This window comes from Melanaphis sacchari, unplaced genomic scaffold (assembly GCF_002803265.2).
Source record: "Melanaphis sacchari strain LSU unplaced genomic scaffold, SCAv2.0 Contig108_pilon_pilon, whole genome shotgun sequence".
Classification (NCBI taxonomy): Eukaryota; Metazoa; Arthropoda; class Insecta; order Hemiptera; family Aphididae; genus Melanaphis; species Melanaphis sacchari.
In genome coordinates this window covers 796,556-816,368 of record NW_020270415.1, presented here as the reverse complement: position 1 = coordinate 816,368, position 19,813 = coordinate 796,556, and the positions used below count along the sequence as shown (strand labels likewise).

Here is a 19,813-nt window from a genome sequence, read left to right as displayed (position 1 = left end):
AACAAACCGTGTTTTAGAATTTAAACTTAAAAAATGCTGCTGAATGAAAAATGTTAAGCTTTTGTATTCAAAAAAAGTATTAACTGAAATAAAACTATACAAAGATATAAAATCATCACATAATTATTGCGCAGTCTGTAGTTTCATTCAGAGTTCAAAAAGAACGTCAATATTTCTTAGGTGACGACTAATGAGACGAGTCTGTATTATGCAAGTTATTTTTTTCGGATCAATGTGTGTGAAGTGTGAATAATTCAAAATATGTATGCGTCGTGTGCGGTAAAGTGCAGTGAATGAAATGTCTGGTTAATCGATTTTCATCCCCCGTGACATGTGAATAAATGAGTATTTTTTTTAATGTTTACCTTGAGATGCTGTTCTAGGTAATGTAGACGATTTAATTGCTGGTTTCGCAGGTTTCGTGTCCGCTATAAGGTAAGCAACGGAATATAACAACAATTACACAAAACAATATTATATTCCACACTGTGTTTTCGTTATTATTTAATGATTAAAATAAAATACTATCAATATTGTTATGATTATAAAATAAATCTTAATTTTAATTAGCTACTATTATTTTACGTTACCGGCAATGTAATTGAATTTATATCAGTATAATTATTTTTGCATTGTGCGATGTTCAGGAATTTTATGGATTTCAAAAAATAAAAAGGGACTAAAAATTAATATTTTAGGTTAATCTACTTGTTAAACATAAAATAGAAATAATTGTTTTGTATAACATTTTAATTAAATTTAATGTAACATGGACAGTGTTAAGAGTAAACAATATGAGGTATAATTACGAATTGTACGAAAAAATAATTACTCTCAAAATTAGAGTTTTTGTTGATACTCCATAGTTGATTATCATTACGCTGTTTTACGCTTGTTTAGTAATTTAATTTTAAACGTCATATATTCATGAATAAATAAAACTTGAGTATTGGGAGATGATTTATATTTATAATTTTCAATGACTATATAATTTTTATAGAGGAACAATAATTGGATTTTCACGGTCAACACAAAAACGTATTTATTTATATAAGGGTTATAGTTTAAAAATGATTAGGTTGAAAAAATGTATTTTGATTTTACATTAAAAATAATATTATATTTTAATAGTAAAGTGATAATAAACGATTAAATTAGAATAATTTAGATCATCAGTTATCATTCTACTAATCATGGCGATACAAGTTCATTTTGAAGTAGAAATAATTGTCTAATCATACCTATAATTGTTCTGATTTTCCGCTAAATATATGATGGTTGGAAATACGATTTGAACGGTTTGGATGAATTTTAATTTTCAAATTAGAATTTAACTAGTAATTACCATATTATTATAGGTATTTTAGCCGTGTCGTTATCTATACCTATAGTTTGATAAAAGAATACAAATTCAATACTAGATATATTTACATCATTTTATTTCTAATATAGCATTAACGTACATGAATTAGCAAATTTTTTTCGTCATAATTCATCATTAATATATGTTTTCTTGCGAATGTGATCAATTATTACATAACAATTATAAACACGTATCGTTATTAGTCATTATAATAACAAAACATTCATATTGCCGGTAACATAATACATAAATGATTAAAATTTATAATACAATATACAGTATTTATACATATTTAGTGTACTCGTACTAAATATTACATTATATTTACTAACGTGTGTGTGTTTTTGAGAATGATATATACACAAGAGTTTTTGGATCTCTAATACGTTTATTAGAAATAAAGTTTATGTATAGAGAGTGAACTACAGATATCTGATATAGTCAAATGTGATTTCAATGTGAAAATATCAGATCTTTCTGATACACTTTGTATAATTTATTAGGGAAGGGAAACGGTCTTGAACGTGTACCGTGTGATCGATGGAAAAATTTAATTATTAACCTACCTGAACTCTGCGGCGAATGTTGTTTCGGTGAGTTCATGTCCGGTGGCTCGTCGCTGAACGATACAGATTTCTCAAACGAAACCGATTTGTCTGAAACGTTAATAGTACATCCAACGTATTAATCGTTAAAAAGTCGATTGTGATAAAGTTAAATAAAATAATAATAATAATAATAATAATCATAATAACGATATTAATACATTTCGTTTTAAAACTGTTAACTATAATAATTATAATATAATATTAATAAGCTCAACAAAATATTATATTGTATAATTTATGACATTTATCAGTACGTCATCGCAAATTTGGCAAAGCAAATATTATATTATCACTTTATGCGCGAACTCTCAGCTCTAACAATATATTATTGTAATAAAATATAGCGTATTCGTTTATTTCTTAGAAGCACTATACTTTTGATGGTCAAGAGACACGACGGAGAGTCAAGTATCTCTTACTGAAATTTAAAAAGAAAAAAACTATATAAGTTTATCAAGTCGTTCAAATAATATATAACGCACAAGCTCTTAAAATAAAGTTTAGCCTAAAAATACTAATTCACTTTGCAGTTACTTGCCAAACAAGAAAACCTCAAAAAGCCGTTAAATATTATCTTACCTTTTGAGTGTTGCACGTCGCATTTTCAACGCGCGAGATTTAAATTGAATTAGTAAATGGATGCGGGATAGGTAAGAGGTGATAAACTATTTACACAAATCTAAGACATTTGATAGGTGTATAAAGCAAATACAGTATTATAAACCGACCGAAAGGCTATCAATAAGCAAAGTAAATATTTCAAATAAAAACGAAAAATAATACGCCAATATAAACAAAAATAGTATACTATATAAATACGAGTATCTACTTTATGCATTAGCATTAAAATATTATACATAAAAATAAATTGTATATAGCTAACCTCGTCCGAGTTTAGGAGGTTTAGTGTCAGACCGCTTGTATGGTTCCTCTACAAAGCATATATATCATACTCGGATAAGAATATATTCTAAATATTATTGGTTATAAGTTATAACAGTATACATAACATAAACATAAATATGGTTGCGGTGTCTGCTGGGTATTGACCACGCATATGAAATTTTTATAATGTACATATACATTTTTAGATGTAAAATATGAGTTATAATAGAGTAAAGAATAAAATAGGGAGCCTTGATCCAATAGTAGAAGCCGTTGGAGGTTCTATGACGTATAGTATCACTACTAGTGTTAGAAAACTGCAATAATGTATAAACGGGTTAAAAAATAGATAACATACCTGCTACAGACGTGGTGCTTTCGCCGGAGACCTTATCGAACTCATCACTAGCTGAATCGTAATAATGAAAAAAAAGATAAGTGTTAGAAAACGGGTATTAAAACACTAAAAACCAAGCAAAATCGTGTCAACACGGTCAAATTAAATTTGTGAATTAGGTAGGTAATATATAATATATTGACTGCAGACAGATAATATAGTACAGTTATAAGGATGTAATATAAAACAGATGATATGAACAGGTTTGAGGTAATAGTAGCAATATAGATAAAATGTGAGTGCGAATGTATTAATAATAAAAGATATTTATACATATTATACAGTGCGATTCACCAAGCAAGATTATCCCTTAGGTTAGGCTATGTTAAATAGATTTAAAATTTAGTCAAAACATTTATTAATAATGATAAGATTTTAATAAATTAATATTAACTACTATAATTTTCAAATCATTATAGCATCCATAAGCCGTAGTAGTTTTTAAAGTTTAGTAACTCAGAAACTAATAATTATGTATAATTTTGATTTATATACATTGACATTTTTTAAAAAAAGCGACTGTTTAACAATTTTTAGTAAAACAAAGTGACTTTCATTCGAATACAGAAGTTTGTATCACCATAGAATATTTCTTAATATATTGCATAAATAAAATGTTAGTATTTAAAAATATTATCTTTAAGCGTGTTTAAAATTTCACAAAAAATAAAATTTAAATACATATATTATTAAGGGAAAAATGGGATGGGTATGATTGGTGAATCGTTTTGTACACATTGAAGTATAAATACGTATACATTGAGTATGTATTATATATAGAAGATTTTTAGAGCAGGTGCTTCAATACCTACATGAAAATAGTTGTCTATAAACAATGAAATATTAAAAAAGAAAATAAAAAAGTAAAAATTTAGTTAATTGCTGAAAACAAAATATTAAAAACTATATAGGGCATTAAATGATAATTTATATACTTTTTATACATTGATTTACTAAGGAGTGAAAATTTGATATTTACCATTTCTGAAGGGTGGTGCCACAACCGGTGCGTGCGTTAAAGCTTTTTGAACTAATCCTGTTAGATTAGCAATTTGTCTCTCCATGTTTTCTACTCGTATCCTGCAAAATTATTAACAGCTGATATATTAAACACAATTTTATGCAGATTTATTTCCAACGTGCGTAATTGTAAATTATAACAGTAAATAATTATAATATGAAAAAAATACAAATTACGATCATAAAAAACTCTAAGTTGTATGAAACATGCAGATTCTGAAAAGTTTAGTAGTGACTGCAGGGGTTCAGGCCACTAGGTTGCAAGATCAATAAGCTTTTTTCAAGTATTTAAAAAAAATCAGAAACTCTTTGAACATTTTTTAAAATATTTATAATTTATAGTTTGTAATTGAAAAAAAATATCCTATAACCTATCGGATAACATGATATAAAAAAAAAAAAAAATACATACAAAGTGTAGCTTTTGGCCTTTGTAGTTGATAGTTATTATAATAATCAATAAGGAAAAAAATATGGTAAAATATTATGTATGATATATTACAATATTACATATAAATGAATTATAGTTCTTAAGTTATATAAACGAGTTTATAAAATACCTGTTTTAAACGTTATAAGTCAGTAACATAAATTGCGGTATATTTTTTCATGAACGCTTTGAGTAGTGCCTGACAAGTTCAATTTTAATTAACTGACCTATTTAGTCTATGAGATAATAAAATCAAGTTATATCCTTATTCAAATTTAACTGTAATACATAACTGCACTTTTAATATTATGTGTTATTTTTAGTACCATCTGATGGGAATTGAAAAGAAAGATTTAAAATACAAATTCAGAAACGCAAACTCCATAGGGATGAAGAACATTATTGGAGAAATATATTCTATCACTTATATGAATGTATACGTAGTTAAGCGTATTATAAACATAATACCTTCAAAATAATTATTTCAGTTTCAGGTGACTTATTAATTTATTCATATATATATATACATTAAATATAGGGAGTAAAAGAAAGAACTGACATATTATGTATAATTGACTATGTACTTACCTAATAAATTTATTATACATATACTTTTATTTATATTGTTAAATTTGTCATTAATTTTAGTTACAACCTGTACATATCTTGAGACTTACATTACACAAAATATTAATGTAAAAATAAAAATTACAATATATTATTGTAGTATTGCATAATATAAAAGAAGTATGTAACTTATGAAATTATATTGTACAACACAATGCGTTTTATTATAATAAAGCGATACAGTAATTTTATTTTGTTTTTGTAAGAAATTATTTCACTCGACTTGAATTAATATCATAACAAATATTGTACACTAATTATTTGGCCAGTTGCGACTAATTGCACCCAAAGGATTAGTTATAGTTTTATGTTACAGAAAAATATCTGTCTACAGTGGTATGGTGTCGAATCTGATATAATATTTATTTTATAAATAAACAGGCAATTCGTATGTAAAATATTTATAAACAGACAAATAAAGCAGTACTGAATAAGATGATATTGCAAAATAATAATAATGAAAAGAATAAAAATATTGATAAGAGTTAAAAAAAAAAAAATAAAATAATGGAAAAAAATACACAAACCAGTATAATATACATAACATACAATGTAACCAAACTACAAAAAATTAAGTGTAAATAAATTAAAACATTTTGATAATAAATAATATATTATATACTATTAAACTGCAAGGGAAAAAACCAAACGAAAACAACAATACATGACTAATTGTGGGAAATACAATTAATATTCTCCCATTATTGACGGGATATAAAAAATATTTTATCAAATGTCTGTGTAAACAACACTGTATAATATAATAATTATTAATTTAAGACTGCGAGTTTAAAGAATTCAAAAATATTAAAAAAAATGCATTTAAAATCTCAAAAAATTAAGTATAAATCCCGAAAATTACACTAAAAAAACCTAATAAATGCATTTAAAAAAATCAATATAAAATGCATTGTAAGTACATTTAGAAATCGTAATTTAAAAATCTTTCTAGTGTAAAATATATTTTTTATTAAAGATAATATTAATTAAGTATAGACGTGCGCCAGGATGAGTAAAATATTTATAAGAGGAAAATTAAAAAAATAATGCATAAAAAGTATGAAAAAAGTTTTCACTGACAAAAGTTACTAAAAATATCGAAAAATATAATGAAAAATGAAAAAACAACCTAATAAATTTAAAATGTCAAAAATAATAATAAACGAATAGTTTCAAAATTGAATTTATTAATATCAAATTTAAATTTTGGGTTAAAGAAGCTACTTTTTACTACAGTAAGTTAAAAATAATACATTTTTCTATAAATTTACAGTTTTTATTTATTATTTACTATAATATAAGTGAAGTAAGTATGGTTGTTATTGTTTTTGTACCTGGTGGCGTCGTAGGGGACGGTCGGCGGATTTCCGTACGTCGGTCTTTTGGGTATCGACGAAGGTTTAGTGGCATACATGCTAAACGGGTCTTCCATGAGTTCATTATCACTGAACGAAGGATAAAAAAACCGATGAAGAAGGTAATGAGAAAAGTGCACACAATAAATACGACAGTGTTAGTATATTGTGTTATAACTTACAATAATAATTAATATGTGTATAATATTATGCGTTTAGTGTTATATAATTAAATAGCTCTGTGCATATTCTACACAGCTGGTATATGCACCGCATACAAACATAATTAACACAAATATGAGTAACAGTATACAGATATAGGTAGCTGTGGTTAATATTGGTTAGGTATAAGCATGTAGATAGTTCGTCAGTTTAAAAGACCAAAAATATTTAGTTCCGTATTTTTGTATAATATTTAAAAAGAAAAACACAATCTAACACTTAATAGCTCCTTCATTACACTATTTTTGGTTAAAAACGTAGTATTTGGTATATACGTGTGGTATACCGATAGCATGGTATTTTATCATTTTTGGTTGCTCAGTACACAATGCTTAATGGTGTAAAAATTAAGAAAAAAGGGTAACACTTTTTTGGGAGGTAGGATTTTCAATTTTGCAGGTCGTGATGGGACATCATCAATTTTTATTCTTATTATATAATATAAAGGGCAATACAAGTTTTACCAAAATGTCTATACCACCTTTTTATTAGTACCTATAGTATATACAATACATGTGTATTCGTTGTTCACGGTTCCATGGTTAGCTATTCATTGAAATTCTGTCACAATTTCTGCCCAAAAATAATCACGATTGATTCGTAGGCTATCGTTTAGAGCGGCGAATAAAAAGATAAAATAATATGCATCTAATAAAATGATCGGATTTTTGTATAAATTATTCTGAATTTATTTTTCCATCCTTAGTAATTTTAAAGACAAATAAACAATTCAAAATTTATCTGCTATTAAGATTTTAACACCAAAACTAGGTGCCCTTAAATTAATGCTTCTTGAAATGGTTATTAGTTACCGTTAGTACTTATTACTTAGTATTCTTGATTATACAGATGCCAAACTGCGCCAACTCACATAAATATGTACTACCTATTATGTTACATGTATACGACCATCATACGGTAAATGAATTTAAAAAAGTATTCAGATCAACAAAAAAATCTAAAAGAAATTATAATATAAACAAATAAACAACTATAATAGTAATTGTTATAGTCGATATTGGGTATTTCCAAATGTTAGAATATAGATATATTAAAAAAAACTGACAATTACATTTTTGTAAGATTAAAATATATGTTATGGGTTTGTCTTATAATATAATTTTGTTAAAAACTAAACTTTTGATGCTTAAAAAAAAAAATTTACTTAACTGATATTTAGGTACAACTTAACTAAAAAATTAATGAGATTAACGGTAAAAAGTAATATTATATCTTGGTATCATGCATACCAAAAAAACCAGTTGTGTATCCAGAATTTCAGTATACAACTAATAAAAAATGTATAGAAAGCCTAAGAATTAAAATTGAGTTGGTTTATAAAATTCTTGTTGATTAAATTAAAAAAAAAATTTCTTTTTTGTAAATTTTTTGATCTTTATTAAAATCTTATTTTTGTAATTATGTAATCAATACTTTGGTAAACGATATTAATTACTTTGTTAACTTATCACTTATGAACACTAATATATTTACAATAAGCCAAAAAAATAGCAACTGTATGTTTTACAAAATTACAACCAATAGAAGATAAAATAAAAACAATTTACTGGTATAATGGTGGTAAAAAGAAACTTATAATTTTTGGGAAATTTATTATTATGCCCAAAATACAATAACGAATAGAAAAAAATTCACTTGAAACTATTCATGTAGATATAGTTTTGGAGAACCCTCCATATTTTTGTTTGATCAAAAACAGTGAATTCAACATATTTGCAGTAAAATCAGTATAATGAACTTCAGTGGTAATACAAAACTCCTAGTGGTTATACAGTGTAGGAACACAAACCCCATACATCAGTTCATATTCTATTTTAGTACACTTTGTACGAAGATTTTGTAATACAACAATTCGGATAATATATTATTATTTATACAAACGGCTGTGAGTGTGATCCACAGCGTGTATGTACCTAACCTAACGAGCGCGTGTATAAGGGATGAGTGCGTGATGATTATGTAAAACGAGGGGTATTCACGGTATAAATTGACTTGGTAAAATGAGACCTTTCGAATCGGACGGACACAAAAATACGCTGTATAATTTTGACTTCAAAAATTATTAAAATATACGATATACCTACACGTTAAGGACAGCGCAGAAAAACGGAATCAAAAATGCCATTTGTGATGTACCGTTGTCTGATTACTGCGTTTTCGACTAGAATGATATATTATTAAGTGTTTCAATTATATACAAATCGTACTATAGATATTACGTCGACTTTTGATTACTATTAAATTTTAATAGTAATAAAAAAGAGTTTGAAATTAATTGTATTATTTTAATAAATTATAAAGTAAGTAAGTATAATAATATTTTATGTTTAGTTTTTAAAAATAGGGCGTTATACATGTCATACATTTATTTATTGACCACAAGATAACAGTTATTGAAGTATTTTGTAAATATAGACATTTTCATGATATATAACATGGTATCAGAGTATAAAATAAAGGAAATTATGGTGAAAACAAAAATAAATGGTGCAAAATGCATTGCTGATTATAATATTGTGTAAATCTATGTTGTGCTCAAATAATATACATGGTCTAAATTCACAGGCGTCCCCAAGGGGAGAGGGCAAAACGGGGCATTTTAATCCCCCCTAGAATTCTAAATTTTTTACCTAATTGTAATAATTTAATATAATAATGTACTATAAATAAAATGTACAAAAAAATCTCATTTAAAAAAAAATTAATTTTGCCTCTCCCCCTAGAAAAATGTCTAGGGAAGCCAATGGTTCTAATGTTATAAATTGATTTAACTTAATTTTAACCTGTCGATTTCGATAGCAGGAATGACAGTCTTAACAATGCATTTCTCAAGATAATATTTTTAATTAAATTATATATCGATTAAAACTAAAGCGATAAACCGTTAAAAACGAATTATTTTTATTCTGTGCATCTAATAATAAAATGGTTTATATTTTTATTTTAATTATAAAAGTTAAATAATAAATTATAAAAATGAGATACTTGAAAAAATAATGACATTATCGTATCGTTTAATTGTTGGATAGCGTGAATTAAGCTTTTATTCAAGCTTTTTATCGTCTCATGGAAATAATAAAATTCTTTTATAAAGATACGTTCATCTAATTGTTGACTCGCAGCAAGTTTTAAAATTTGATGGTAAGTTAGTGCAGAAAAAACCTATTTGATAATAAAAAGCAAACAATATTTATATTTTAATAATGGAACACAGAAAACTAACACGAAATGGATTATATTTTTTTCATGAAAAATGCATAATTTAACCTATCATCTCGAAATAGTAATAATTCATATCGTATTTTACCATTTAACCAAAAAAACAGTTAAAAAAAAAAAAAAAAATAGGATTTATGGTTGGTTGAGAAAACACTTTCGTTATAAATAACACGGCGAGCAATTAATTTTGAGCGAACCTTATATTACGTGATGTAGTCTTCAACGTCAGGATCTTTCTGTGTAAATTATTCGCGTTGGTTTATAAAATAAAATCTTAAAAAAAGAGGACATAAATTAGATACAATTTAATAATATGTAGTTATTTAATCGATTTATTGGTGGGTACAAAAAATCAAATATATATTATAATTCTGAATTAATAATCTGCGTAATATTTTATGCTATCTTATGATATGTGATAGCCGATAGGTTAGGTTTTAACGAGAAAGTTTCGATTAGCATTTAATTTTATCGGATGTTGAAAATTATTCTTGTAATACATAAATATTTATGTTCAAAATGTCAGACGATATCGTTATACCGATAACACGACGTTAACACCGATTGTGGAGGTATGTAATATTATAATATTTTACTGCTAAAGCAACTTAGTGCCGTCTGTCGTTTTAGCGAGTAGTTTCAGTATTGTCGTTGTGGAATGCGGATTAACATATTATTTAAGTATACATTATGATGTTATTATAATACTAAAAAGGTTTAGACTAGTGGCTTATGTTTGTGAGGAGTGGAGAGGATGCAATTTTTGTATACATCAAAAGTACTTATCAATACAATTATTGTGCCATGATCTATAGTATAAGTATACGTATACATACTCGAAAACAAATAATTACAATGTTTTTAAATATCCACATACAGTCGATATAGTTGTACATTTATATGTATATATTATACAACGTTGATTATTATTTATTTGTATTTTCGTTTCGCGATAAAATAATATTCAACCGATCAGTGGTTTATTTTTGAGTTGCAATACAATGCAATGTTAAATTATATTTGAATGGTTATGGTATTTATTGTGATGTAGGTACCTATTATTATTTTAGTAAACTAAGCAAAGAAGATTAGGATTTTTTGTATTAAAAAAAAAAAAAAAAAAAATGTACTATAGACTATATTACAGTAGTGTGAAGTACCTACATAGATGTGTTGTACTACATTTAAAAAAAAAGTCATAGGGAAGGATGTGACACCAAAATCCTCCCTTTCCTATCGTAATTATGTCACTGGTTTAGGCGCACACAAATATTACATTTTGATATCTAATTCATAACGTTTTTTTTAATTATTTTTGATGATTCGCGGGAACAGGAAGTGTCACATGCATAATATCGTAACCGGTGTACGCGCGGGATACATGAGACGTAACTTTTTTAACAGTAAGCAATAAAAATAAGCGCCCGAGTGTGTCCGGTGTACGCAATCAAATCGTGGTTATCGCACGCGACGCAAAACAATAAAACAAACGTTTATACGGTTGAATTCTGAATTATACGGATGACATTAATTTATTATTATTCTAACCGCGTTGCTGCAGACGTTATATTATACGTACATAAGACAGGAGAAGATACAGGAAGTAAGGTTTGGCTTGTTGTTCGAAAGATCCATTAGGACGACATTAATTTGTGATCTAATATACGCAGTTGGAGCGAGTACGCGATATTATATCGTCGTTTATAATCTACAAATGCATATAACGCGTATAAAATATGCGAGAATTGCTATGCGATATATATCCAAACCGGACTATTATACAATATACGTAAAGTGTGTGTAGATAACGGACGTTGGAGTTTTTATAATATAAATACATTATTTTATTGTGCGCATCACCCACCACGATAAAATGAAATAAAAATAAAAAAAAACATATAAATCAATATTACTTTCTCCGCGATTTTACAACCGAAAAATTTGGTCACCGACGAAATAACCGCCGGGTTCATCTAGCGGAATTAAATAAATAACACTTGATTACATAAATATCAAAATATTATAAATTTAAATACTTAAATTTTTCGTTCGGCATTACATTATATTATTTATATTATGCCTGTACGTGTTGTCCGGATATAAATAAATGAATCGGGTGGGAGCACATAGAGACGAATTTACAGTCACGTTATCACTATTATAATATAATATTATGATCTATTTTTATCGGAAGTAGCACACGAATAAACGATCAACAGTGTCGTTTTTATGTAATTAAGTAAACGTAAGATCTAGTTGCTGACGAACCTATGCAGCGGTTCGGAAAGATAAAATGGAAAATATACAAGCTGGACTATTGCCATCCTAATGTTTTTATGTCAGGTTTACCGAGCGTAAGCCTTTCATTGAAAAAAGGTTTTTATGCGATTTCTACCCCTTTACTAATGCCGTTTTAGAAAATGCACGAAAATCCGATTCTTTCGTCATTCTCGTCAGCGAGAAACAAGAATATTTGAAACCAACACGACAGTTTAGCAGTTTAGCTGTATTTAGATGAAGTCGATGGAGAAATCCTAATCGTTATACATGATGCTTATGTTAATTGCCCGCTTATATATGCGTAAATCTAATTGGTATCGATTGCGTCACAGTTTGTTCCGGTCTCCAAAATTTGGAAAAAAAATTGAATCATTTTGTATAAATGTGCGCGTGAGTCATTTCGGTCGTCGTCGTTCTGCACATCTGCGCATACAAGATTCTTTCCGTAAAATTAGGTTTGGTATGAAGATCCGGTTGTGAAGTCGTTTATAATAACATACATCAACTCCAACACCGGTCGGTTATAAGTCCAGTTGTATAATACGGTATTTTTACCACCGGTAATATATGTGTAAATGTGTAATGATATTATTGTGTCAACTGTGTAATATTATGCACGTAAATGAGACGATTGTAGCTGCCGAGACACGTACGTATAATAAAATATATTCGCAGCCGTTTAGTCCGAGCTTCGTAAATGTAAAAATAATATATGCCCACGTGGAACGCCGACGAGTATCACATATTCTGAATATATAAAAAATGGCGGACGTGTGCGGTGGGCTCGATGACGTAATATGTACGAATTACGAAGACGATGTGGTATTAACACCTATTCGATCGATGAAAATATTTTCACAGATAGCATTTCTTTTACACTACTGGACTAGATATTAAATTTTACCGAATTGAGATGGGCACAACCGAATACGAGCGTGCATCAATGGTAGTTCTACAACGTAATTATATTGTTATAGTGTCATTATATTATTAAACACTATTATACAGACGGTGAAATTTACGATGAAAATGTTTAAACCGATATCTATTTCGATTATTTTACTGTGTTTTAGAAAATAATAATTCTAGAGACCAGAAAAAATGTCGACCCATTATCGATAAAAACGCATGTAAACTCCGTCACAAGTAATTTTTTTCACTTGTAAACTCCGTCAGAAAAAAAAAAAAAGGTAAAATTGAGTTCATTTAAATTCCACCAGTGAAGAAAATAAAGTAGTAGTATAAAATTAATATGGTATATAATTTAAAAAAAATTATAACATAAAATAATATCATATCGTTCACATTAAATATTTAAATCATATAAAATAATCGTTATACCTAATAGTTCAAAAATATATAGGTACCTATGTCATGTATGCAAAATAAAATGATGCGATACAATTTGTTAATATTCTAAGTCTTGACATTACTCCATTAGTATTTATTATCGCAATAGATGTCAATGTATTTAATGTGAGAAGGCACGAGGCAATGTGAACATCGAGCAGCTAAACAAAAAAAACTGGCGGAGTTTACAATCGTCCATCGATAATAGTATTTTATAAAGACGACATATTATTACTTTCAAAGATATTTGGTCGTTTTTGAAGAAATTCAAAAAATATTCATATATTACCTACCTATGTGAATTATACCTAATTTACTAAATGTTATTACAGATTACTATGATAGCTACTTATACTATACGCAATGATTATTTAAATACGCATAACGTTTTGAAAATATTTTTAATTTTTACTTTAGTCAAAAATATAATTTAATAAGCAATTACTAAACAATCTCATTAAACAAATTATATCACATATGATACGAAAAATATTGAGCGATAATTAATCACAAATGAATTAATTAGTTTATTAACTTTATTTTACAAAAGTAAAGTTTGTATTTTTTGGAAGTATTATTCAAATTTATCATTATAAAAATAGCAGCTGTAAAAATAAGAGATAGTAACGTTTTCAATTCCTGTCCATCAAAATAGTAAATTTTTAATGCCAATTTCCAATATTATTAAATGGCTATAAACATTTATTAATAAAATGGGAAACATTTAAGGTTTTTCAAGCTTATTTGCCGGGAAAAAAAATTTGACAGTTAAACAAAAAAAAAGTCTTTATGTATTCGTTTATGCTATAGGTAGGTTAATACTGTAGTTGAATCTAATGGAAAGGATATTACTATATTATTATTATTATTTTTAGAATAATGAAAGTGAGTTTACAGTCTAATGTTATGCGTAGGACATTTACAATAGACAAAGAAGGTGAATATTGGTGTAACATACCCTTTTAATTTGTTGAAAGCGGCATGTGTATAAACCTGTAATCGCTGTCGTAACTAACGACAGTTTATTTATTTATTATTATATTTTTTTTTTCTTTTTTTTTTTTACAAATTTACGATCTTTTTTATTGAAATAATAAAATTTAACAGCGCTTTCAAAGATGTAACTCGCAGTTAACTAGGTCTGAATAAGTTTATGTTTTCATGTCTTTCCACTACTTCAGTGTTTAAAGTTTTGTGAATTATTATGATATATTATTATACGGTTCCACGGACGAACACGGTGACTAGTGATTATTGCAACATACATGAAATATTTCGTAAAAAGTGTGAGTAAAACAAGCTATTTAAGTATCTACATAATACTAGTGTACCATATTCATATATCATATTTACAAGTTAATAGATAATTTATTCACAATGTACTTAATAATGTTAATGATCACTGGTACACTGCAATTAGGAACAGTTTTTAAAACTAATGTTGTTTAAAAAAACTATAAATATTGATAATTAGTGCGCGACGAACATTAATAGCATATAATAAATTATAATACCATATCAAATTGCCTGTTCGCTCCAATCTAATATGTATTCGCGCGCTAGCAGTTTCGATAGTTTTTAAAATTATTTGAAAACAATTCTTCATAAAATATTCGAACTTTCTAGTGATTACTGATTACCCAAAACTAAAGGTTTTTAATGTCAAATATTATATTTTATATGGACGGTTTTATAGTACCGTCGATAATGTGTCTATATCTATGCGGAATATCTAAAGTTTGATTAATCCACATGGGAATGCCGTCGTGTATTTTTGATGATCCTATTATACGTGTGTACATTATACATAACACTTGTCGTTAAATTTAGAATTATAAATATTTTTTTAAAAACTCACAAGAATAGATTTCATATTTACCTAGTCTCTTCGTCAATCACGGGAGTGATAGACCCGGTTCTTGGTCCATATCCATAATACGAGTTGTCGTCGAACGAAGAACCCCCTGGAGACATGTATGGGGCAGCTGTGTACCCGGTCCTAGAACTAGCTCTCTCTGGCGATGACATATACCCTGAAACGTTTTAGTTAATTATTATTATTTAATATTTTTAATAAGTAGGTGACTACATCGGTATTGATAAAAAATATCCATACATAGTACTTTATACCAAATAATCGTATCACGGTCATCAAGTATTTATAGGTTATACCTATAAGTTGGTTTGTACATTAACAATGATGAAAATTTAATCCGTTCAAATCGTATCAAATTTACAAGTATAAAAAAATATTACAGTATATATTATAAATGGCATTATTTTTAGACATTAATCATGATAAATGTCAACGTTAATTACTTGAGTTGGTTTTACTGAGCTGTACACAATATAGAAAATACTGCTTTTAAATCATTTAAAACTTAAAAGTTAAATAATTGAAACTGTAATAATTATTTTTCTCAAACCCTTATAATTTATGAAATAAACTTGGAAGTTAAAAATAAATATTTTAAAATTTCAACTAAATATTTCCAGTTTACAATCGATAAAATAAATAAATTACCCAACTATTTTAGATTATAGCTTTTAATTTTCCGATTAACTTTTCATAAAATACTATATGTTTTGAGAGGAAAAAAAATATAAAAATCCAATCGTATAAGAAACATATAGTTAAGTTTAAATTGTTCAAAAATTTTTAAATATTATTTTCTTACTCAAAGGTATAAAATTATACATGTTTAATTTACATTCATATACATTAATATATGAACCTACAGTTAAATATATTATTTTAGAACAGCAGTACAGCATAGATAGGTAAAAAAATTAATAAATAACATTTCTTTAATATTAAATTAAAAGTGCATAATATTATTTATAGTTAATTTCAGAAAATAATGTGTATAGAGCATGGTATACATGAATAGGTATATGTATAGTTTATATTAGATCGTAATATTATGATATTACCGTCATCATTTTTACGCGAGAAAATATAGAATGAAAAAAAATAGCAATGTTAAAAATAAAACGAGATTTATCATTGTTTAATAATATATATATATAGTTTAATTATAAAGTTTAAATTAAAAGTCAAAATACAGTTACAATTTATCAAACTGTACAGAGTATTAAGCGATAAAAATAACTTTGATAACTAACATTAGTCTCGTTATGGTTGTTTATATAAGAAATATCAAAACGATTTAAATAGGCTGATAATTATAATTTACCCTTGAGATATTATACGTTTTTAACTTAAATGTATTTGTTAATAGAGAGTTTATACAAATTGGGGTAAAAAGTTACAGGTAAAAACTGGAAAATCAAATTTAATCGTAAGATAATTTAAATGTTGAACGAAATCTGTGTGAAAACACTTTACACAGACTACAGAGTGATATCCATTGAACGTCATATGTTATAGTCGTATGAAAAAAATATCAAAATGTATAAAGTTCATGTATACAGTGAGAATAATATCGATCGGTATTATGTTAGTTGAAAAATAATACGTTTGCAAAGAAATCATTGGCGCGTACTATGTAAGTACCGTAAGATACTATAATAATATTATTATGCTACGAAGTCATTGCCGCGAATGGGCACGGAGGTGGGTTTCCTCGCTTCCACTATAGAAATAATATTAATAATAATAATTGTGTGTAAATATAATTTAATATTCTGAAATCCAATCAAGTGTTGCAAGGTTACGGATCTGAATTTATTTTACATATTGTAATGAGGAGTAACCGAACGAGACTTCGTGCGCACACAAGGGTAGGTACTTTATAAAATATATACAAAATGTACGTATAGACTACGTGTAATATACGAGTATTAATACAGCCTTCGGGGGCCGTAGCGCCAGAAACTTTCTTCGGATAACATTGTAGTTTTCGTCCTCATTCGTCCGTGTGGTTATGCAGTATCTAAACCATAACTAATTTCGAATAATTAATAAATGCGACGAGGGTTAGAATAATTAAACAACGTGTTTTGAATTGGTCGCCAAATTTTGTCGTTGTCAGTGTGGCCTCGAAACGCCGCGCCGTTTGGTGACCACTCCGGTGCGATACAATGGATTGGCGACTCAGCATAATGTAAAGATAATAATGATATAAATAATATTAGTACCATTATGTCGTATACGCACGTGCGTAAGTGTATCGTTATGTACATACATACGTATCACGTATGTATTAGTGACGCAATTGGAATCATTCAAGGGGGAGAGGGAGGGGCCAAGAAGAATGCCAGAAATCCACTTTGTATAGCGATAATGAATAAAAAAAATTGTTTGTAAATTATACAATTATTTTATGTTCACCTCCATTTTTTTTTCAAAAATTTAATAACGTACGAATTTAAACAGATTTAGATTTTTTCGCACTAAAGGAATGTGAAAATGAAAAATTCTGTTTTTTTAAGTGAGAGTCCTTTTTTTACAGTACGTTATTAAGTAGATAATTAGATACACAAATAGTTTTTGGGTTATTAATATGTTTATACAAAGGATAATAACCATTAAAAATGGTTTGAATTTTCATTTTGAAACGTTAATATTATCAAAAAATTTATCCATTAAAAAAACTATAATAGAAACAGTGGTAGTCTTTTGAATACAATCCACAAGAGACTCATTACATAAGTAATACAAAAATTCTCTATACCTATATGTATATATAAATGCGTATAATTTGGATTAAACTTGTTTAAGAATTTTGACTTTTGATAATATATATTTGGATTTATTTTATTTTATTATATGAGACAATGCGAAAAGAGGGTCCAAACCCGAAATCTACCGCTTTGGTGTACCCAGATATAACAAATATATTATTTTTGTTATACAAGTATATTCAATGAAATTATAGCCTCCGCTCTCATAAATGTAATCGATTATTATACTATTGTTTAAACTATACTTAAAGTATTATTGTTGCTATCGGCGAACAGTGATATATTTTCACATGAACACAATTACATGTTATAAGTGTTTTCGGGGTCGTGTTGGCGCACATATAGAGAAACAAAAGAAAAAGAAACGTTATACACTTCGTGAACGTGGTCGACTGTAAGACTTACGGGACAATTGTCATCGGAAACGCTCACGTATAATATGTTTAAGATAATATTATGCAGTGAAGGTCGAGTTTTCGTATCAAAAATTTGATAATAGATGTCAAATGGCGCCAATATGATGAATTGTGTTCGTGTATGTTAAAAAAAGATTTGAAATTTTAATAATACCTATAATTCCTGTATCTAATCGATCGTAATGAAGACTGATATTTTTTATTTATATCTAAAAATATAATAAATAAATTGATGATTCTTAGCCAATGTGTAATATATACACAAAGAAAATAAAGGCTGAAAGAAGACGTTACGTATTTACACAAAGAGGTTTTATATTGGCAGGCAAAGGTCATGAGGAAATCCAATAAATATATACATACATTTTGGTGGCAGTGACCGGTGGATGCGTCTAAGACTTCGACGTCTACGACCCGGGATCTGCGAAACGACGTCGGTCGTTCCCGGCCTCATAGCCGTTTGAGCGCGAAATATATTAACAAAAACTTATCTTAACGGAACGATCGTAAATCTCACGACCGAACACCATAAATCACGTTTTAAACGACGTCGACTATCTCCGGTACGGGTAAGCGTCAATCTGCAGACTATATAATAATATACACGCTTTGCCAGGATAGCATAGCCAATGATGAGTCGTTTCTCTCGCCTCTTAAATATAACAATATAATATTATTAAAATTATGGTAATATTGTTATTCAAAACCGTTTTCCTCAAAATAATTAAGTATGTAAATTGCCGTTTTCCATTAGTAGAATTATAAATACCATTTTTTTTCTGCGGTCATAAGTTCTTCTAACAGTCTTAACTCAATAAAATAAACGAAAATTATACGAAGACGTCTAATTTTAATTTAATACAAAATTAAGGGAGTAAAAACTACTGATTAAAATTATTTCGTACTTATTATAAACTTATATTAGGTATATTTCTATACATTATATAATAATGTGACATGATTTTTAAATTTT

General features: G+C 27.5%; 1 protein-coding gene across 8 annotated transcripts in view; it reads right to left on the bottom strand.

Moving 5' to 3' along the window:
• Positions 1 to 19,813, bottom strand: part of LOC112603431 (coiled-coil domain-containing protein CG32809) — a 122,543-nt gene that overhangs the window by 10,776 nt on the left and 91,954 nt on the right. For 4 of the 8 annotated variants that reach the window (XM_025351974.1, XM_025351968.1, XM_025351967.1 and 1 more), the window contains 7 exons: positions 15,657 to 15,810; positions 6,665 to 6,775; positions 4,233 to 4,333; positions 3,215 to 3,265; positions 2,855 to 2,902; positions 1,930 to 2,019; positions 366 to 428 (listed from right to left, as the gene is read on the bottom strand). In XM_025351974.1, the coding sequence (XP_025207759.1) occupies positions 366 to 428; positions 1,930 to 2,019; positions 2,855 to 2,902; positions 3,215 to 3,265; positions 4,233 to 4,333; positions 6,665 to 6,775; positions 15,657 to 15,810 (618 nt within the window). The remainder of the gene's footprint in view (positions 1 to 365; positions 429 to 1,929; positions 2,020 to 2,854; positions 2,903 to 3,214; positions 3,266 to 4,232; positions 4,334 to 6,664; positions 6,776 to 15,656; positions 15,811 to 19,813) is intronic. The other 4 variants (XM_025351971.1, XM_025351970.1, XM_025351973.1 and 1 more) reach the window with 4 other exon arrangements.